This window comes from Oryzias latipes, chromosome 13, assembly GCF_002234675.1.
Source record: "Oryzias latipes chromosome 13, ASM223467v1".
In the NCBI taxonomy this organism is placed as follows: Eukaryota; Metazoa; Chordata; class Actinopteri; order Beloniformes; family Adrianichthyidae; genus Oryzias; species Oryzias latipes.
This window is the reverse complement of record NC_019871.2, coordinates 8080219-8102532: the sequence shown is the minus strand read 5'-3', so window position 1 is coordinate 8102532 and position 22314 is coordinate 8080219. Positions and strand designations below refer to the sequence as shown.

Genomic DNA, 22314 nt, shown 5'->3' with positions numbered 1-22314 from the left:
TCTGACCCCCTCCAGCCTCTCCATATAAAATGTTCTAGCTCCGCCCCTGCCTAGGTAAACTAAACTTTCTTTCTTTTCTAATTTTTTAAGTCATGAAGAGGAACTTTTGTAATGGCAATCACTACATTTCTTAGGCATCTGCATAGCCATTATTGCAAATGACTTACTCGTGGGATTTTTTTTTTTTTTACATCATACCGAGGTCTAAATTACACTTGATAGCTGTCATTAAAATAAAATACTGTCTAGAATGCTTTAAGACTGACACAATTCTGAGGTGGACTGTTCTGACCCTTTTTTTCCCCCACGCCTCATTCTTTTGAATTTTTTTATTTCTTTGCCGTTACTTCACGAACTTACAAAAAATGATGTTTGACCTTTTTTTCTTTATTTTTAACTCAAACTCAACAAAAGGGAAATTCAGATGGAATCGTAGCTGAAATCTGTGGAGTATGACTCTTGTCGTGTCTGTGAGGACAAAACAGAGGCAACAATGTGATCATAAGCACTTTAATCAGGCACTTTTTTCTCAAAACATTTTTCTGGACAAAGGTTTAATGATATGCGGGATCATCTGCAGATTATCTGCAGCATTGACGAGCTTGAAAAGGCAAGTGGCAGCTCATTTTTTAGACACCTGTTGAATAGAAATCAACAAAAGCAAGAAGATACTAATTTTATTGAACAGATAATCATATATGCTTTGCTATGGTCTATATAAACACCCTTTACCTTTCTGCTTCTAAAAAATGTCTTCATGGAAATGCCAAGTGTTAAAAAGGGCACTGGGTGATGTAATATGTTTTGTAAAGGCTGCAAGAAAACCCACACATTTATAATCATGAACACTTATGGATGTAGGCATCTCTGTAAAATCACAAAACATTCCCCAATAATGGCATTTAACATTAAGAAGAATGTCTCTTTTAAGCTAAATATGCTTAGTATAATTTCAGTAAAAGTAGAATTGTAGACCTAAAGTGACATCATCAAGTTATGCTCATAAGTACAAAACACTAAAGCTATCTGAATTAGGATTTTTAAGCCTCCTGCAAATTTTAGTACAAACGAGTGAATAAAAATAATAAAATCAATGTGTGGGGTGTGCAACAAAAACAAAAAAAAAGGGGTTATATTAGCTATTGCGTGTTCCTCAACTTGCAACATAAAAAGCTGTAAGGCTTGTTGTGAAATGTTAAAGCCAAGCTGGCTGGGTGCACAGGATCAGCGGGGGTTCAGGTCTGTTTTTTTTCCATGGCACCATTTCAAACGATGCAGGCGAGAACGAGAACTCCTAGCTTTTCACATTCAGCTCAACACTTAAATTAGAAAGAAATATCACACAACATTCCGATGCAGTTTTTGATTTGCACTGATTTCTCTTCTGGAAATATATACACTTATTTTCTATAAAAAAATGATGAAAATTCATAAAATCTTCATGAGGAGTTTCTGTTTTAGACCACAAAGTTAGGAGTACAAGAGATACCACAAACTTACAGTACAAAGTATACAGTACAAGCTACAAATATACAGATATAGAAATATACTCTGTGGTTCTTGCAACTCTTTAACACTTAGATGAAAAGTTTTTGTCAGAAACCACATGAAAGCGTAAAAAAATAAATGATAGTTTTGTACAAAAATTTGACACAGTCAACATGAATGTGCAAATGAACACCAATGTACATTAGCGAAAGGTTTTGCTCACAAATAAAGGCATAGTCCATATTTTTTGCCTATATTTATGAAGGTTTTCATCAAAAAGTACCACAGCTTAATTGATTCCCTAGTGTAACAGTGTGTGCTTGATCTCTTGAGAAACAGTCAATTCAAGTTAGACCCTGTGGTCATACAGTAGAGCAGGTATGAGACAGCAGTGACTTCATTTTTTTCCACTGGTATGAGTTCAAATCCTCAACTCTGCCTCCTCACTGTTTTCCAAGTTGTGTTCACTTGTGCTTATCATGCAGGCAGAGGGACCCTGGGAAACATTGAAAGGTGTAACTGCAGGGGAACGTGCCGCCAAAGGTGAAAGAGAAGGGGAGAAACTAGGAGACATCGCAATGGAGGAGATGGATCCCTCAACGCTGATTGGAGATCTTCGTAACGAGGCCAAATGTGAAAAAGTCCTGGATTTGGCAGGTTTTGGAGGTACAGTTTTAGCCCCAGGATGGGCCACAGATGTTATGAGAGGAGGCGGATCGATCCTCGACTCTCCTTTTGCTTTTTGATGAAAAGGTCTGCGAGGATGAGGAGCGGTTTCATCCTTTAAATGGGCTATTTCAGTAAAAACATTAGCTAAGGGTTGGAACTGGGGGCACCAGTTGAGCAGATAGTCCCAGTTATAGCTGCCCCTTAGCTCCTCATCACTGGCCACGATGGCTGTGAGGCAGCCATCCACAGCGGGCTTCCCATCCTCAGGGAAAGCATAGTTCTTGGAGTGGGAGATGCTGAGTCCTCTACCCACACCCACATACCCACCTCCTTCATCCCTGTAAACCGGCACCTGACCAGATAATAAACTCCCATTCAGACCACCTGATTTTTTACCTTTGAACCAATCCATGGGGGGCTCACAGGATACATCTGATAGCTGATCAGAATCTTGCTGGATTCCAGAGTCTGGACCTCTGGCAGAAATGCGCTCCTGCATGGAGGAGGAGATACTCGACACTCTGGGATATTCATTAATCATCCTGATCTCGTCATCCTCTGCGGCCTCTGCAGAGCCACGGCCACTGGAGTGGGAAGGGTCAAGGGATCCCCCACGAGTGTACGGACCTCCGCTACTGCTGGTCTGATCAGCTGCATATCCAGGAAGAGCCTGATGGTAAATCATTTCATTTGCTGCCAGTTTGGTCTCCTCAAGATTATGCAGCAGGGTGCCAGGCTTTGAGGTTTGTTTATGTGTGTTTTGCTCTCTTTTATGGCGCCTTAGTTTAACAAAAAACAGTACCACAGCAGTTAGTATTAGCATAATTATGGTCCCAAGAGAAACCGCAATGACACTGACGAGCAGCATGTTCATGTCTGTGCTGAAACCAAATGTGGTATGACTAACATCTATAGTGACTTTGGCCACCGCTGTGCGAGAAGTCCGCAGAGGGCTGTGAGCGGTCACATCCAGTGTCATAAGACGTGCCTCCCTTTTGGAGCGACTCACGTGTCTGGTGTTGCTGTCCGTCTTTAAGGAGATTGTTCCAGTTGAGCTATTGACTTCAAAGTAAGGCGAAGATTCTGATAATGAATACAGGACAATGCCATCGACCCCTTCATCCTCATCTCTGGCTTGAACTGTTCCAATGACCTGACCTTTTTTAGCTCCTTCTGGGACTTCAAACAACAACTCAGAGGAAGTGAAGACTGGATCGTATTCATCTTCTCCTGTAATGTAAACCTGGACTGTCACAGTTGCAGAATAGTTGCCAGGGTCCACAGCTATGGCCACAAAATGGAAGGAGTTCTTCTTCTCGAAGTCAAATGCAGATCGAGTCCGTACCTCTCCTGATGTTTGATTAATGAGAATGCCCTCTACCCCTTCTTTAGGGGAATCTAACATGTGATATGTCAGCATCCCAAAAGCACCTCTGTCCTGGTCAATAGCATGAAGGATGGTAACTAAAGAATTTTCGGGCTGGTTCTCCTTGATGCTTGCAGTAATGTGCTGAAGAGGAAAGAAGGGCTTGTGGTCATTGATATCCTTCACTTCAATATGGACTGGGGCCAAAGCATAATGTCCCTGTCCATCAACAGCCTGGACAACAATGGTGTGGGACAGCTGTGTCTTGCTGTCTAAAGGTCTTTGCAACCTCAATGCTCCAGTCCAACTGTCCATCTGGAAAAGATGTGTCTCGTCTCCTGAGCTTATAAAGTATTGCACCTCTCCATTGGGTGCAGAGTCTGGATCACTGGCAGATAAATGCAAGATCTCTGTCCCAGCTGCAGTGCCCTCACTCAGCACAACAGTGTAATCGGTGCGGCTGAAAGCTGGAGGGTTATCATTGGCATCTTTAACACTTATTAGGACAGACACGCTGGAACTGTGCTGAGGGATTCCACGATCAGACACCACAACGGTAAGGTTATAACTTGGCAGTGCTTCAAAGTCCAGCTTCTCCACGAGGATCAGGCTGCCAACTGTCTGGAAGCCACGTCCCTCTAGGAAGTGCACGCTGCTCTCAATCTGGAATGCATTACCAAGGTTTCCACTTGCAATGGCAAAATCAAAACCGCAGTTGTCCCTAAACAGGTCTCCATCTACTGGGTCTAAGGTCAGAACAGTGGATCCGAGAAGGCCGTCTTCAGACACTGTGGCAGTGTACTTTGACTGCTTAAAGATTGGGGCATTGTCGTTGACATCGGACACTTGAATCTGGACTGTGGTAGTAGACGACAGAGGTGGAAAACCCTGGTCCTGTGCCTCAACAACCACCAGTATGGAGGGATGCTCATAATCAAATTCTGTATTTTGCCCTGTAAAGAGGGTGCCTGTAGAAACCAAAACATCTGTTCAGTTTCAATACTGAATTAATGAAATAATGATTAATGCACCTGCTATTTCTTTTTTTCATCTTGAATGTAGGTTCAAGCATAAACTGCAGATCATCTTGATGCTACGTACACTCCAGGCATGTAATGCACGTTCAAAAACACACTGAACGCAGGTTTTTGAATATGCTTTTAGCCTATGATGTTCACACCTGACTGTCGCTACCCAGTACTATTGCATGTACCAGGTAGTGACACACCTGTGTGAACACTGTATGCTAAAAGCACATTCAAGAACCTGTGTACAGTGCGTTCTTAAAACACGGATCACATGCTTGGTGTGTATGTAGCTTAAGAACAATCAGTATTTTCAATCATGCATCTCAAATCAAATCAAACTTTATTTATATAGCACTTTTCCTATAAAAGCACAAAAAAAAGTGCTTAAATTAAAACAAAACAAAATAAATACCTACAAACAACCCATCCCCCACCCCTTTCACACCTTCCACCCCCTAACTGATGGGGAAAGACAATGAGAAATGGGAAATAGGCTGAGCACGAACACAAAATGTTTGTTATTGGAAACGCTAATAATAATTAAAACTTCCTAAGCTAACAATGTAAAATCTACATTTCAGTTACTTCAACTTAATAAAGTGATTAAAATTTGTTTTTTTAAACATACCAACAACCTAGACAAAAATCGAAGGTGGGACTTTTGGGTGAGGATTTATTATAAATGCAAAATTACCGTTGCTAGGATCAATGTAGAAAATGCCTTTGGTCGTTGACATCACTCTGTATGTTATCTTTCCATTGTTGCCAGAGTCTCGGTCAGTGGCTGTAACAGTGATGATTGCACTCCCTGCCGGAAGATGCTCTACTACGGTAACCTGAAAAGAGACGGGGTGTGTAAATGTACAAGACCATTTCCTGTACCAAAAAGATTCTCTCTGTTCTGAGTCACTGGGACATTCTCCAGCTGTTATCTTGGAAAGTATGGTACACTTTGTCCATCACAAAATGACAAATAATTTGACTCTGAGGCACGTAAGCTGTTTCAGACACAACCAAACACAGCTGAGACCGAAAACCAGAAAATCTACACTGAAGCAAAAATGTTATACACCACCCTGCAGCTAATATCAAGACTACTACTTGCAAACACTTGTAAAAAATAATGTGTGATCTAATGACACAGGTGTAAAAGTATTGTCACCTGGTATAAATCATGAGTGAAGGAGGGGGCGTTATCATTGACATCATCCACCAGCACAGTGAGGTTTGCTTCACTTTGATGTGTAGAGTCGGACGTGCGGACCGTCAGAGTGTACCACGTTCTTTCTTCGTAGTCCAATTGTCCCGTTAAAGACACCCCTCCTCCAAAGTGGTGGATCCCAAACATGTCCTGGCTGCTTCCATCCAGGTGTAGTGTGTAGGAAAGAGGAGGTCCCGAGTCCACATCATTTCCGGTTACTTGGGTGATGACTGTGCCAAGCAGAGTATCTGTAGGTGTAGTAAAGAAGAAAGGTAAAAGAAGAAAATAAAAACTGAGATTCAGGTTGCAATTTAAATGAAGCAAAGAATGGTATTTATAGAAGAAGAAAAAAAGGAAGAAATATCCTGCATTGGACCCTTACTTAAGAGACAGGAAATGAAGAGAGAGGTACTGGCAATAACTTGTTTTATAAAAAGGTCAGATTTTCCTCACTGAGCCCTTCTGGGTGAGTTTCCAGGGAGTGTGATGTGAGGCTATAGAGTCAGAACACTGAATTGACTTCCACTGCAAAGCTTACCCTCAGGAACTCTGATCTCCCGAGGCAGAGGAATCATGGGACGGTTGTCATTGAGATCCACGATGATCACAGTGAGAGTAGCAGAGCCAGCGAGCCGCGGGGTCCCTCTGTCTGTTGCCGTAACAACAAGCCTCGTGCCACAAAAGGAAAATCAAAATCTGACCTTAGTTTGAACTTTGTAGCATAATGTTTTATTCCCAACTACTTGTTGTTTTTTTAACAAGATTTTATTAATAATAAACCGAAGGCATACAGCAAATATAGAAATGGTCTGCAATAATGCAAAAAAATGAATTCCAGTCCATTGTATTTACAGAACACATTTTTAACAATTTTAACCGTTAACATTTGAACTATCCTGCATAGATAAAATTTTAACTTTTGTTTCTATTTCTTTTAGCATTTCAAAAAGTATTCTTATAAGTCCAAATTTTGCTTGAAAACCCACTCCAATGAAAATTGCTTTTGGTCATTTTAACATGTTCTTGTGCCATTTCTCCTACGATGGAGGACATATAAAAAGAAACTTAAGCTTAAAATTACATTTCTGAATATGCTTAACCATGCTTTATTATATGCTTAAATATTTTAATCAAATATCTAAAATAAAATGATTGTAAATCAGGAGAAGAAACATGCCATTTAAAAAGCTTGTAGGTGTGACGTGGAACCTACAACGGCAGGTCACAACCTCCCTGCTCCGCTCCGCACTTATGCATCCACTTGCAGACAACTACAGTAGATCCATGTACATCTTCGTTTTCCTCGTCTGGAATCTGGCTTAAAACTGTACGAATGGATAGCTCCAATGTTGCTTGTCATTTTTGCTGCACCGCTAATGTTAGGTTGGGGTTCTGAGGGACTGTAAGCTAGTGGTAATGAAAAAGATAAGTGGGGGAAGGCTTACTCCAGACCAAAGGTCCCACCCACAACTAATAAAATACTGCTGCTCTGCCTAGAAAATGTCCTAAAAAAACAAGGTTTTTATTTTATTTTTTGCCATAAATTGCATAACTAAAAATGCTGTGGTAATGCTTTTACAATAGATCAAAAGATGATCAGGGTGGGTCTATAAAAAGAAACCTGAAAGCCAGATTACTTGATCGTCTTTTTTGATAAAAAAGAAAAGAAAAGCAGACTTAGCAAAGCAAACAGAGTCAGCAGGAAAACTCACTTTGTTTGGGTCCAGATCTCTCTGTCCATTATAGCTGCTGTGGAGATGCTGCCAGTCAGCGGATCTATTTTAAATAAGTTGCTCTGAGATGATGACCTGATGGAGTAAGTCACCTGACCATTTTGACCCTGGTCCAGGTCATTTGCCGCAATCTGTGGAAATTACCACCACATTATGGAAACAAAAACACAGAAATATGAGCAACAGCTGTTTCAGTGAAACACGAACTAGTGAGCAATATTGAACTTGGATGTCAAGAGTTCATAAAAAATTAATATAGAGTGTTCAGCCCTCATTTGGGACTCTGGGATTACATGGAGCTTGACAGAGTCATTTCTCCTTAGGGCTGTACCAATCTGTTAACTTTTTTTCAAGTTTGAAGTGTTTCCTTTTAATTCCATGAAATCAGACTTAAACAACAGCCAGTTATAACAAACATGCGAGGGATGAGCTACTGCACCTGAATGATGGGGAAATCATGACTTTGAGCCTCTCTAATGAACGCCACATAGTTCTGGAGCTGGAAACGTGGCAAGTTGTCATTAACGTCCTGCAGAATTAGGTTGACAGCCATGTAGGAGCTGGAGGACGCAGTCTCAGCTTTCACCACTAGGCGGAGTCTGGGGGTCTCTTCAAAGTCAAGCCCCTCAGATTTCTGGACCCATATTTCACCTAATTAAAAAAAAAAAACACACACACAATCAAGTCTTTATTGCACTGTAAGTCTGACAGGTTCCCTGTCTGATTTAATTTGAGTTCTTACCAGTGACAGGGTTTATTCCAAAAGCATCCATTCTGTTTCCACTGAAGATGCTGTGGCTGATTCCAGTTTTGGAGCCATCAGGATACTGGGCTTGAATTTTTGTTACTACTGTGCCTTCAGAAGAAAACCAAACAAACATTTCAGTATTTTTACATTAAGCAAACATAAACAATCCAGTGAAAAACGACTTATGTGAATCAAACCTTTTACAGCATTTTCTTGAAGACTGACATCTCTGGCCACACGGGAGAAGCGAATCCCCTGGTAACTCTGCTCCCTGATATAAATGATAACTACTCCCAAAGAAGACTGAGCTGGTTTTCCTTGGTCCATAGCCTGAACTATCAAAGTCCTTTGGCTTTGGGTCAAGGTCTGAGGCTTTTCTGTGGCCTGTATGTCTCCTGTTAAAGAGTTGATGGTGAAACCCCTAACAGGGATGGCAAAACGATAAAAAACTGATCCGTTTGCCCCAAAGTCTTTGTCCTCCGCCTTCATTGTGGCCAACACTCGACGAGTAGACAGGTTGCTCACAGAGATGTTCACAATAAGTGGGTCTTGAATGAAGAAGGGGGCATTGTCATTCACATCCTGAATGTAGATGGTCACTTGAGCGGTGGAGTTGCGTGGGTCTGCAGGGGAGGAGTCCGTAGCACACACCTCAAAGGTGTAGGAGGCTGTCCTCTCTCTGTCTAGAGGTGCTGCTGTGATAATGCGGCCTGTGTTCTCATCAATGACAAACATGCTCTTGGAGCCTCGGCTCAGAAAGTACATCACCTGGCTGTTGGGACCGAAGTCTGCATCTCTGGCTTTCACCTCTAAAACCAAAGAACCAATGGGAACACCTTCGGAAATATCTGCGGTGTAGCTATTGCTCTGAAACTGTGGGCTGTTGTCATTGATGTCCAACACTGCAACCTTTACAGTGGAGGTGCTGCTCAGGGAAGGGCGACCTTGGTCCTGCGCCACGATCGTAAGAGAGTATCCAGCTGTCTTCTCACGGTCCAGAGGCCTTGAAGTGGACAGAACACCTGAGTGTCTGTCAAGGTGGAAATCTCCAGATGGATCTCCAGCTGCCAGTGGAGGAATGAAAAATGTTTACTTTGAGTAAAAAAAGTCACAAACCAAAACATCGAAATAAGTGGAAAATAACTATAAAGACATTTCACCAGCAATTCGGTAGTTTATTTCCCCACTGCTCCCTGCATCCGGATCTGTGGCTCTGAGGGTGAACAGAGGTAGAGCTTCTTGGTTTTCAGGGACCTCAACATTGTAGTAGAGACGACCAAAGATGGGGGCATTGTCGTTCACATCCACCACCTTGATCTTTACAGTCGCTTTAGCATAGTTTGGTGGGAGGCCTCCATCTTTTGCATATACTGTCATATAAATAAATAAAAAAAACATGAATTCCATGCATACTGTCAACGTGCAATTTCATTAAAATACATTATGTTTTCCTAAGGTTTATTACAGTCCCACAATAAAATGATGAGCAACCTGTCACAGTATAGCAGTCCTGAGACTCTCTGTCCAAAGATTTGGTTGTCGTTATGACACCAGTGACTGAGTTGATGCTGAAAGCTCCATGTGAAATACCACCATATGTTATTTGCCCATTTATTCCTGAAAAAAGACAAGAAAATCCACAAATCCTCCAATTAAAACAAGTTCATATTGACGGCGAATGATCAAAACAATGAATGAAAAACATTTCCCTTTGAATAGCTGAAAACATTTTTTGTTTGTCCTGAAATGTGCTGTTGAAGTATGTGGCAGAGTGTCATGATGCCAGATTGCCAGAACTCTTACAGGTAGGAAGTCTGGCAATCTCACCTGTTTACCTTACTAATTGCTTTTCAGTAGAAAGTTTATAACCATTGGGGTTTATTTGATTCTGAATAAGTCAAGAGGAATGCATCCTCGTTGTTTTCCTGAACCCTCCCTCCTGAGAAGCCTCCATTAAAAACACTGATAAAGTCACGTCTGGTGAGGACTAATTCAACAAAAATATAGATCATAAAGGAATTGAAAATTTAGTGCTGTCATGTAGTTCATTTTTGAACAATTAATTAATTTTGGCCTGTAATTAATCCAATTAGTTCATTTGGAACCTGATACTTGCTGTTCGCATAAATTAATTAATTCGACGGAACGGAATATTATCTTGTGGGAACAAGATAAATTTTACTTTTTTAATGTCAGGACACGGGCTCCGTAAATAAACAATTAAAAAAAAATGTGGTACATTTCCCCTCTAAAATGATGCTTTGTTTAACTTATCATGATACTTAGATACCACTTTCCTCTGTTGCAGCAGTGCAGTTTAGTCCGGGCTCTGCAGCTGTTACAATGACAACACATTGCACAGCGAATTAGTCCACTTTTTATAAAAACGATCTTTATCCCTTGCCTGACAGATAATAGTTTGGCTTTATCGTATTGTTTTGGGTTAATTCTGTTAAGAACTACTAAGTCGCACACTGATGATGTCACAGCATCGACAGACGTGTGCTGCATACAGGAACAGCGAAAAAAGGTAAAACCCAATTTTAGCTGAGTCCAAATAAAGCTTTCCTGCAAGCAAACTGTCGGACTATTTTCTTTATATTTGAGAGAACACAAGTATAGGTATAGATTTAAAATGAAATTATGCACAATTAAAAAAAAAATTGACAGGAAAAATGTTTATTACAAAACTGAGATGGCATTTCGTCTTAACCTTGATCCGAGTCCGAGGCAGACACCGTCAACACAGTTGTTCCTGCAGGCTGATTCTCAGAGATTTGGGCTTCGTACTGGGCCTCTTCAAACAATGGGGTCTCATCATTTACATCAATCACGTGGATGCGCAGCAGTTGACTGGACGAGTGTTGGGGTATCCCATGATCCTCAGCGACTATGGTGAGGTTGAAGACATCCTGCTCCTCACGGTCCAGAGGCTTGGAAATGGAAAGGGAGCCTGTGTAGAAATGAGTCAGAAATTAAATGTTGTAAACGATCTGAACACAAAAAAAACTACAAAGTGTCTCCAAGGCGTTTCCAGAGTGTGCAAAACGTTTCCGTGTGAGGACCAAATCAATGCTAACACCCTCCACCCGTACGGCCTTCCCTACCTGAGCGCAACCACCACCACTGCAGCAGCAGTTTAAATGGTGTGGCCACAGTTTACGAGATTTTCCACTGAAGAACGCCGCAGTCATTGAGAGAGAAGCAGTAAACACATACTCTTGACACGCAACAGCCAGGCCTTCCGTGCTCTGTAGGAATTAAAGGCACTCCAGCCTTTTTATAACCGTGCCCTTAGAGAGCAGAACTTACATTGATTCAATTTCAGTTTCATGCTCCAAAATGAAATGCAACTGTTAAAGTAAGGGATGGCCCGCTCTGTTTTGCTTTTAACTTCTTTGTACATGCTTTTTCGTGTCCTTCTAAAACTGACATAACTTGCCCTTAAGCTTTAATCTGGTAAAAGTTTAAAGCTTGGATGTTTTTCACCTTAAACTGATCCTTCTATGATCCTGCTATGTCCATGGTCAACATATGGGTATTAAGAAAGAACAGACAAGGACATATTGGAAAATATTTTTGTTTTGGAGGGTTTTATTTGCAACATCTAAAGCATGCATGGGACTGTGGCGCCAGCCCTTTGGACCACAAGCTGAGGGACGGCAGAGGTTGCTCAGATAACACGCAAATCTTGTCTGATGCTTTGAAGCCGTGATCAGATCTTAATGAGTTTATCTCTGAACGTTGGTTTTTTTCTGCACGGAGAACGTTTTTATAAGTCTACTGACCACATTTCTAACATAACCTGACAACAATGAACTGTGACCATATACATGCCTTACAATGGCTTGACTGTTCACTCTATTGTAGGTAATGAAATGGACGTCTTAGCAGGTCTTCTGCCTCTGACCCCAAAACAGGAGCAGACCAGGTGCACAGTGAATTAACTCTGTCATTCTAACAAGAAACCAATGTGGTTGAAAACACTTCAAGATGAGTTCTGTGGAGAAAAAGAAGTGACATGCATGACGGACTCTGAGCTGGCTGCTTTGTCCTGTTGGGGGAAATAAAGGGAAAGCGAGCAAACGTCAGCACGTGTCTCAGACACCATAACATAACCCACAGGATCAAGCAGCCAAAGGTCAGTGTTGACTAGGTGACAGGCTAATGCAAGCTCACAAATACATGAGTGTGCTCGTGTCTGCTTATACATAAACACACTTACAGACATGCATATAATCACACACACACACACCTACACACACACACAAGCATGTGCAACTGATCCCTTCTCTAATGATTACCAGAAGCCTGAGCAGGAGGTTCTTTGGTCTTTCATGGGAATAGATCCACAGTAACAGATGATAGGTTGTTGTGTGTGCTCGTGTGCTTGCAGATTCTATTGCATGCAGGAGTGTGTGTGCACGATATTTGGCACACTGCACTGTCTAGCATCCAACTGAGACAGATAAGTCATAAAAGGTGAAGTGAATGTTGTGTACCCACGAGTAGGTAGACTAGTTAAACCTGAGAAATATGATTTTAATCCATAACAACAGTTGTTTTAGGCTACCCATCAAACGTTGCCAAAACCCTTAACTATTATGCTACCTTTACACCAACCTCAGCAACACGCCTTTAAGTGACCAACAAAATTTTGCGTTTTGGGCTTCTTCGTTCAAAACTTGCATTCACACATCATTATGCAAGCTTTTAAGTCCATTTTCGGGCTCTATGTACAAAAGGCTCAGCCATTGAACGCAGGTTTAAAGTCAAATAGTTTAACTTTGATGTATAGATGGTGTTCTTTTTAAGTTACAGAATGACTGACCGCTTAAATATTGATAATGAAGGAGAAATTAGTTATAGCAGTTTGTGCCCGTCTGCAATTATGTGACAAGTCTTTTATAAGTCGGAATGGAGCTGTGAAAGAAAAAGCCTGGCTGCACAAGATTCACAAGACTTGCGACATTCCAAACCTCTTCCAACTATGAGTAGATGCGCTAATATCAGGTATTGACAGTACAGTCTGACCACCATATGCTAAATGTCCATTCAAAAGCCCATGTTCAATGCATTCCTGAACACTTGCCCGGTGTAAACATAGCTAATACCATGATCCGGGTGAATACTAGATCCTGACTGGCTGCTGGGTGTGCATTAAAAAGTTATAATGCAAAGAAGTTCCGGTCACATAGCTTAAATGTTCTATATCACTGCGCTGGCTTCTTTAAAACAAACTTTTGTTTCATCATCTGGACAAAAACGAGCGGTAAGAAGTGCCGCACCACGTAACAAATAGTCCGCTTTTAGTGAAAAAAAGCAATCCAAAACGAAAAAAATAAGAATAAAGTACCAAAAACTGATTGAATGTTTAATTTGTAAGTGACCACGGTATAAGCAGGATAATGGCCCTCAAAGTGGGAATTATCAGAATTAACGTACTTCACAGAAGGTTCACATTGGACAGTTCAGGCTTCCACAGTGCCGTTCATTTCTCACAATGCACACGTTGTCGATACCTCACATAATAGCCTCATATTCATTGCATGTTGCAAATATTTAGCCTTAACACTCCTTACTTCAAACATAAGGAAGAATATGCAGCACAAAGAAAAAAAACTTGTTAAATTAGGGGACAAAAAGAAATCTTAACATTTCCCACACCTTTTCCTTCCAGGCTTGTCAGTGGGCAAAACACAATTCGTGCATAAATCCCAAATGTTGATCAGCATATTTTCTACAATTGGACTAATTATGGTTTTTGTTGCAAGAAACTAAAATTCTCAGAAACGATGATTCGTGATTATCTTTAACGATCCAGAGAACTGTAAAAAAGATAGTTTTATTACCTAAAAATTCATTTTGTGTTTTATTTTGGCAGGAAAACAAGGACATTTTTTTTAATACTGTACATCGTTTTGACTTTTTCCCTTTTCCAAAATCTGAGGTTTTTGAGATATGGTATCAAATTTTTGGTCAAATCTTTGGGGAACCCCCTCTGCTGGGTCTATGCAGAGTTGAGAAGAAACCCCTGCAGACCAGTCTGTGCCATAGGGCAATGGTTTTTTGAAAGCTGTTGTGCTTCAAGCTTTCTGTGTGCTGTTGGTCTGAAAAATAAATCATTAGTGGAGCGAAGGAAGGAGAAATCTGTGTTACTGCTACTATGCTTGTTGTTCCCACAATAGAAAATATCCACAAAGTCATCTTCATTCTTTTCAGATATTATAGTATTTTAAAGGCTGTAAAACCCTCACTACACACTTTATACACTTTTCTCTGACAGAAATTAAGATTTTCACACTTTTTTCCCTTGTTTAAACTCGCAAAGTTCAAACCTACATAGAAATTATAAGTTAAGTATTTTAGAATGAAACCAAAAATCTGTTGGCGACTGATGATTTGTTTTTTCATTTTTTTGAGCTAGACTCCTTCTGTACTGGACACAGAACACAATGAACTGTTCACAAAAAAAGTATGGCAAAATAGCACTAAAATCAAATCCGTGAAACGGTGAGACTTTAAAAGGTGAACCGCGTTAAAGAGACTGTGCTGCTTGACTTACCTGTATTAGAGTTGAGGCTGAATGTCCCTCTTGTGTTGCCTGACTGGATTCTGTACGTCACTCTTCCATTCTCCCCTTGGTCTGCATCTCTGGCAATGACGAAAAGCACCACAAAGCCCATTGTCTGGTCCTCCATCACACTAACGGCTGTGGGGGACATGAAGACCGGCAGGTTGTCGTTTTCGTCGGTTACATACACGCTGGCTGTCACAGAACTCCAGCGCCTCTGGCTCACATCAACAGCAGAGTCGGTTGCCTTTACAACCAGAATCAATGTGGAAGTGGTTTCATAGTCCAGCTTATGACCCAAAGAAAGAATACCAGTGACAGGGTCAAGGGTCAAAAGGCCAGGGGTGCTTGGAGATTGGTGGAGAATAGAATATTTTATTGCACTATTTGCCCCGCTGCCATCTCTGTCTGTAGCCTGGAAAGTATAAACGGAGGACCCAGGGTCCATGTTCTCAGATATCACAATGGTGATAGGATCCTCTGCAAACTCAGGAGTGTGGTCATTGTTGTCCTCAATGATAATGTCCAAGTGGACCAAGCTACTTCTGGGAGGGACCAGGGAAAAGTCATCCACCTCAATTTCAAGGTTGTAGCGAACCTCCTGCTCATAGTCGAGAGGATGAGCTAAGTAGACATCACCAGTTAGACGGTCCAAAACAAAAGTCCCATCTCTGTCTGTACCTCCCACGACTGTGTAGGTCACCTTGCCCTCCTCCAAGCCTCCTCTGTCATGAAGGCAAACAGAGCCAATAATAGAGCCTGGACTTGTGTCCTCCACAGAGTTGAAAGATATTGAATGAAACTTGGTCTGTGTTTGAGGTCTGTTGATGCTAAGAACCTGCAATACAGAGAAAAATCTGCTGTTTATTAAATATCTGGTGACAACCTGAATTTATAGTTTTTAAATTTAGCATTTTTTTAAATCATGGAAACCAACAAACATTTTTGCTTTCTTGTCTCATTTGTGCTGCATGTGTTCACTGCAGTAAATGAAACCTGTTACAAAAGGCTTTGATAGGCTTAAATAACAAGACTCCCAACATTAATCACACTAAAACTGACAGTCTTGTTGATGCCAGGAAAACAATGGACGATAAAAGGAACATTATAGGAAGACAAAATGGGGAATGGGCTTTTATGAAACGGTAGGCACACCGTATATTTCACAGTGTACACTTCCTTTGAAAAGGATTTAGGATTCTCAAGAATATGTAGCATTGCATTAAATACAACACATTTGAAGCAGGAAGAAAAGGAGGAAAAGTCTGAAATCTGATTGAGTTTTCAGTAAAATTACTGCTTTGGAACATGAGTTGACTTTTATAGCAAAATAGGGCTCAAAAAAAGGTTGTTGACAATCTGTAATTGCTTTCACATTAGAATGAAAAGAAGTGCTCCAAAAATAAATTGATATATTCCAATCCTATTATTGAGATGATTAGACATGATTAAAGGGAAATTACATAAGTGCGTCAGCAAGCAAGAACAACACTACAATAGTAAATCCAATTAAGTTATCATTATGACTTTCTTTTTTGTGGGTGTAGAAGGCAGAGGAATTGAACAAGCACTTGCAGGGGCTGTTTATGTGCCAGTTTTATTTGCCTTAATCCTATAAATCTGAATTCCCTTCAGAAGTTTTTGACTGTATTTATATCTGTTTTATATTAAATATTAACTTTAATCACCATCAGAGGCATACTTTTTTATGTTGAATCCAAGTAAAGCCTGTATGAAGGCTACTGTATAAAAAGTACTGAAGTCATCAAGTATGACCCTGATCAGAGCAGTCTGCAGCTGGCCCTCATCATAAGCCAGCTGGGAGTATTTGATTCAGACCCACTTTTCTATGTCAGATAAAAATTTCCCTTTTAAAAATTCACAAGGGAAAAAAGGAGAGGGAATGGGAGGGTACCTTGTCAGAAGTGAGGCTGATATGTCGGCAGCTAGTCTGAGGGGCCCAGAGACATGGATCCTCTGAGCCCTAAGTCTATTCTTTGATATTAAATAGGTGTATAGTAAATGTGTTTATGCTGGCTGCACTCCAGTGGGAGTCTGACCTGAATGGCGAGGGAGCAGGAGGCGCTGCGAGGGGGCAGTCCTCTGTCAGTAGCTGTCACCATCAGAGAGTATTCAGCTCTTTCCGAGTAGCTAAAGGGGGATGATGAACGCAGCTCACCGTTGATTGCATTTAAAGAGAAACGCTCTGCTCTGGGACCTTGGGAAGACAAAAAAGTCAACAATGGACAAAATAAGTGGATGGATGGATAGATGGATGGATGGACGGACGGAGGGAGGGAGGGAGGGAGGGAGGGATGGATGGACAGATGGATGGATGGATGAATGGATGTGTGTATGGATAGATTGATGGATGGATGGATGGATGGATGGATGGATGGATGGACGGATGGATAGATGGATGAATGGATGTGTGTATGGATAGATTGGTGGATGGATGGATGAGAAAAAAAAGTTTGACTTTTTGTGGCAATAAAAAGCAGCTCTCTGTGATCTCTTTTTTTTTTTTTACAAAAGACAAAATTAAAAAGGAAACAATTTCAAACAATTTATAGTTCATGCACCATTCTATTATCAGTGATATTACACAGATATTACTTGATTTTCTCCTTATGGAGGACATACCTGACAAAGAGTAGAAGACAGTGCCATTCTCTCCTTCATCAGGGTCTTTAGCTTGGAGTGTGCCTAACAAAACCCCAGGAGACTGACCTTCTGTTACCTTCAGAAAAACCAACACACATATAGATGTTACAAAAATAACATGATCTTTATTTTTGTGGACATTTTTACTCCCAGACTTGCATAATGAATACCTGTATAATGATGGATTTCCCTGGTTGGCCGTGAATGAAAGTGGGGTCATTGTCGTTGTCATCTAGGACAGTAATGAAGACCGTCCCTGTCGCAGTACGAGAGGGTGAACCTCCGTCGTGTACAACCACCGCCAGCTGGTGGCTTGACTGTTGCTCTCTGTCAAGAGTCATCCTTGTGCTGATTTCACCTGCAGAGTGAAATCAGCGATGAGTTTATGCAGGGACACTCGTCCAATAGAATGCTAATGAGAGACTTAACAGCCAGCAGACTTTGATCAATGAAACACAACTAAGAGACACACATGGTGTGCATATTCATATATTCATATCCACACATTTTCACACACTCCCAGTCATCAAGAAAAGGATTTGGGGGTCTTACAGATGCTGCAGCGATTCATAATCACAGCCAGAAACGGATCACAAAGCATAGAAAGAACCTCCACCTGAAGCTTCGACAGGCTAATTAGAGCCCAGCTCCAAGCAGGGCAATTGTCACCATCATTTATCTCATTTATGACAGAGAGGAAGAGGAAAATTTATCTCTCTAAAGTTTAGAGAGATAAATTTTCCTCTTCCTCTCTTTCAAGGTTTAGACTCTAAACCTTGAAAGTTGACTTAATAGTATTTTTCTAAATATTAACAAGTAGTTAGATTAACATTTTATTTAATGGAAAAACTTCAGCCATAGAATTTTCTAACTTGCAAAAAAATCTATAAATTCTGTCGGAGTAGATTGAGCCAGATACCAAGCTATAGCCCATGATCTTTCTTAATGACCCAATCTGATAACAATTGTGTTAACATGTTCTTGTGGCATTTTCTGATGATGGCGGAGATATATAATAAAATTTAGGCTTAATATTGCATTTCTGAATACTCAAAAAGTTGTGAATTGGTAGCAGATGAAAAAATCCTGTTGGAGTGACAAAGCCATAAGCTTCCTGCTCTGCTACATTCTGATTCTTGCAGACAAATGTTTTCCTTGTTTGAGCCTGCATCTGGCTCAAAACTGTATGACTGGACAGCTCCATTGCTTTCCATTTTTGTTGGACTGCTGAAGTAAGGTTGAGACTGTGAGAGGCTTTAAGCTAGCGTTAGAGAGTGCAACAGATGGATGACGGGAGGTAGGGGCGGGCTTGCTCTGCACCAACAGTCCTGGCCACACTTCAGAAGGGAATTTCCAATGAATTGTTGTTTCTCCACAGAAATTATGTCCTATAAAGTGTTTCTTTTTTATTTGTATTTCAACGAAAAACGTCATAATCATTATTAAAAGACCAGTGGGAACGTTTATAGGATAAACCAAAAGATGATCGCAGTGGGACTTAAAGTGATCAGGCATGAACTCTTCTCCACTTAGGTCGCTATTTCCAATTTCGGTAACCATCAGGATTTTTTTCCTACTAACCTGTGTGGGTGTTTATCTGGAAGTGGCGGTTGGGATGAAGGAAGGAGTAACTGAGGCGTCCGTTAGGACCACTGTCTCTGTCTTTGGCCAGGACGTGGCCAAATCCTGTGCCTGCCGGTAGGTTCTCTCTGACAGCCATGAAAATCCTCTCCTGCGTGAAACGAGGTGAGTTGTCGTTCTCATCAGTCACCGATATCCGCACTGTGGCACTGCCTGTCTTCCTTAAATGTCCATGACCTACACTGGCCAGCACTGTTAGCAAATACATGTCCTTCACTTCTCTGTCCAGGGTGCTCTTTACAAACAGCCAGCCACTGTCAGATGCAATTCCAAATGCTCCAGCATCTCCATCTGGACGCAGGTGATATGTCAGAGGAATCAGGAGACCTGAGCCTGGAATGTCCCTGCTTAACGCTCTCACTTGCAGGAAGCGTGTGTTCATTGGTGTTCCTTCTTTTAGGTCTACGCAGTAATTTAAGGTATCAAAAACTGGTCCTTGGTTGTTTTCTGCTTGGATGTGAACCACCAGCATGAGAGTGGAACTCAGCTGTGGTACTCCGCTGTCCTTTGCGATCACCTGAAGGTCATAACGTGGGGTAGTTTCGTAGCACAGGCTCCCCACCAATCGAATTTCTCCACTATTACGGTCTATGCTGAAGACCTTCTGGAGTCCGATTGGAAAGGAAAGATCAAAACTTAGTTCCTCGTTGACTCCAGAATCTTTATCTTCAGCTTGAACACGATACACGACTGTACCCATTTCCGTGTGCTCTGGAAGCAGCAGGGACTCTGATGATGAGGGCAAAAATACAGGCGGGTTGTCATTGACGTCTGCAATATTGATGTGGACTCGGGTTTGGCCGAAAACCGGGGGACTGCCACTTCGAGCTTGTAGGTCCAGATTAAGAGACGCTTGAGATTCATGATCAAGGGGCAGACTGGTCCTTAAAGCTCCAGTGTCAGGGTCGACAGTGAAATACCCAGTGGGGTCCCCAGAGCTGATTGCATAAGAAATGTCTCTGGAAATGCCTGGAAAGTGGGAAAGAAGGCAAAAATGAGAAAAAAATCACTGGGAGTCCCTTACTTAAATTTTTCATGCAATTTTTATGATCCAATTTCAACTTTTTGCTCTCGAACTTTCTTGTGTTTAGAAAAAAGGGCCCTATTTCTCATTAAAATGCTGGTAGAGAATGCATTACAACCCAAAAAAACCAAATTTTTGTCATTGTACCCACCTGTTTTACTGCTTGCCTGAACGGTGCCTACCATTGTCCCCCGCAGGGCATCTTCTGATACAGTGAAGTGGTATTGAGTTTGCTCAAAGACAGGTGGTGCAACCAGCCCTGCTACTATGCTTATGTTAACCTTTGCATTGACTAAGGCAAACAGACCGCCGCCATCTTGAGCAGACACGACAATGGGAATGACCGAGTTGGCTTTACCATAGATTGACCGAGACAGAGAGATGACGCCTATAAAAAGAATAGGACAAAAATATATTTAAGTCATTTAGTATTCTGGTTTTTAATGTAAAACAATTATTAATTTTACCAACCTGTGTCTTTATTGAGAGTAAAATACGGGGAGTCTCCTCCAGGCACTGTTTTATATGTGATTCTACCATTCTCCCCTAGGTCAGGGTCATAGGCCATCACTTTGGCGACATACGTCCCTGGGGCGCTCTGTGTGCTCAAGTTAACAGCATAGCCGAGTGGGTAGAAGGCGGGTCGATTATCGTTTATGTCCTCCAGATCTACCCTCACATAGGCTTCAGAGCTTAATCCACCCTGAAGAGGAAACAAAAGGCTCTTTTGTTAACACCTTCACATAGTTATGACCAGAAAAAACCCATCGGAAAGCAGGATTTGGGCTGTGTTATTACTGCAAGTACAACATATTAATGGTGGAAGTAAAAACGCAGTTAAAATTTCAATGTATTGCCTTTAAAATCTGGTCCCAGCAGGTTTGTTCAAGAGTGCAGATTGATAGTTTCCCTTGAGAAAGAGCAATATGCCATGACCTGTGTAGGATGAGGACGCTTGCAGCAACTTCAAGATCTTTCATAGGGTTTTCATTTGCAGTGAATACAGTGCCGGCTTTTCATTTGGACCAGGTGGCAAAAAGTAGGGGGGCAGCAGTCCAGCTTGTTAAAATATCACTGCCTGACAGTTGAGGTATTTCTCCATCTGATTGCTTTAACATGCCCACTGTAGTTTTCTTTTTATTTTGAACCTTTTATTCTTAAAGTATTTTTTGGCAGGCTGTGAACAGGATGGTTGAGAAAGTCTACCTACCATGGAGAGCAATTCAAACTTTTTAACTTGGCTGCTCAGATCGGTTTCTATGCCGTTTCTCTTTCCTCTCTGTCAGTAGGAAAACCGTGGCTGCTGTGTTTATGGGATTAAACTGTGGCTCAGTGGATTCATATTAAGCATGATTTTAAATATTGATGACTTACCCCATCCACCGCCATAACAGTAAAGTCGAAACTGTCTGGCCCTTGATCCCTGTCTAGGACGGCATTAGTGCAGATCTGGCCAGTTTCTTTGCCAATAGTGAACTGAGAGGAAATGGCAATGTTACTGCCAGAGGCAAGGGAGTATGTTACCGACCCAAAGGTGCCCCCGTCTGCATCCACCGCAGTCACCTATAAGCAAAAAAAACAAACATCAGACTTGAAAATTTCATTCTGTACACTAAATGAGTTGAAAAAGCTATTTATTGATGTAGATTTGAGTAATATGAGCATCATGGCCATCACAAATTGTAAGAAAAGCATCACTCATGCTTTGAAAGCATCGTTAGACCCATTCTTTGTTGTTTATCTGAGCCAGAACATGAGCCAAGCAGGCCTGTTGGCAGAGAAAGCCTGCAAGGCAAACAAGGAGGTTGGCAGGATAGAGGGTGATTTCTCCAGGCTCTGGGAGGGATGCCAACAGGAAATACAGCCTGGTCTCAGAAGGACAGTGACGGGGGTTGCTGGACGATTGTAGGAAACCTCACTCACACCCAGCATTGCTCATAATTTTTTTAAATGTTAAGTTATGTGCATGGCGTGGTTATGATAACAATGCATATTGACAGTGAGGCAGAACTGTTAAAGCTATCAGTCAAAGAGTTCTCTTAATTACAGTTGGGTCTCCCAAGACAGCGCAAAGCAAACAGACCAATCAGATCTGGCCCCTGTGCATCAGCGGCATAATTGCAAGCAAGTGTTGGTCATAGATCGCAGACTACAGGAGGGTTAAACCTCACGTGTTGA

General features: G+C 41.4%; 1 protein-coding gene across 1 annotated transcript in view; it reads right to left on the bottom strand.

Moving 5' to 3' along the window:
- Window positions 1–494: 494 nt before the first annotated feature.
- Window positions 495–22314, bottom strand: part of LOC101175097 (protocadherin-16) — a 96848-nt gene continuing 75028 nt past the window's right edge. Inside the window, exons 3-21 of the mRNA XM_023961582.1 lie at window positions 21511–21699; window positions 20608–20839; window positions 20288–20524; window positions 19053–20081; window positions 17642–17829; window positions 17451–17547; window positions 16868–17025; window positions 14799–15645; window positions 10947–11186; window positions 9725–9850; window positions 9394–9603; window positions 8431–9297; window positions 8228–8341; window positions 7925–8136; window positions 7465–7616; window positions 6291–6421; window positions 5714–6000; window positions 5246–5387; window positions 495–4491 (exon numbers count right to left, since the gene is read on the bottom strand). Coding sequence (XP_023817350.1) covers window positions 1910–4491; window positions 5246–5387; window positions 5714–6000; window positions 6291–6421; window positions 7465–7616; window positions 7925–8136; window positions 8228–8341; window positions 8431–9297; window positions 9394–9603; window positions 9725–9850; window positions 10947–11186; window positions 14799–15645; window positions 16868–17025; window positions 17451–17547; window positions 17642–17829; window positions 19053–20081; window positions 20288–20524; window positions 20608–20839; window positions 21511–21699 — 8040 coding nt within the window. The 3' untranslated portion in view covers window positions 495–1909. The remainder of the gene's footprint in view (window positions 4492–5245; window positions 5388–5713; window positions 6001–6290; window positions 6422–7464; window positions 7617–7924; window positions 8137–8227; window positions 8342–8430; window positions 9298–9393; window positions 9604–9724; window positions 9851–10946; window positions 11187–14798; window positions 15646–16867; window positions 17026–17450; window positions 17548–17641; window positions 17830–19052; window positions 20082–20287; window positions 20525–20607; window positions 20840–21510; window positions 21700–22314) is intronic.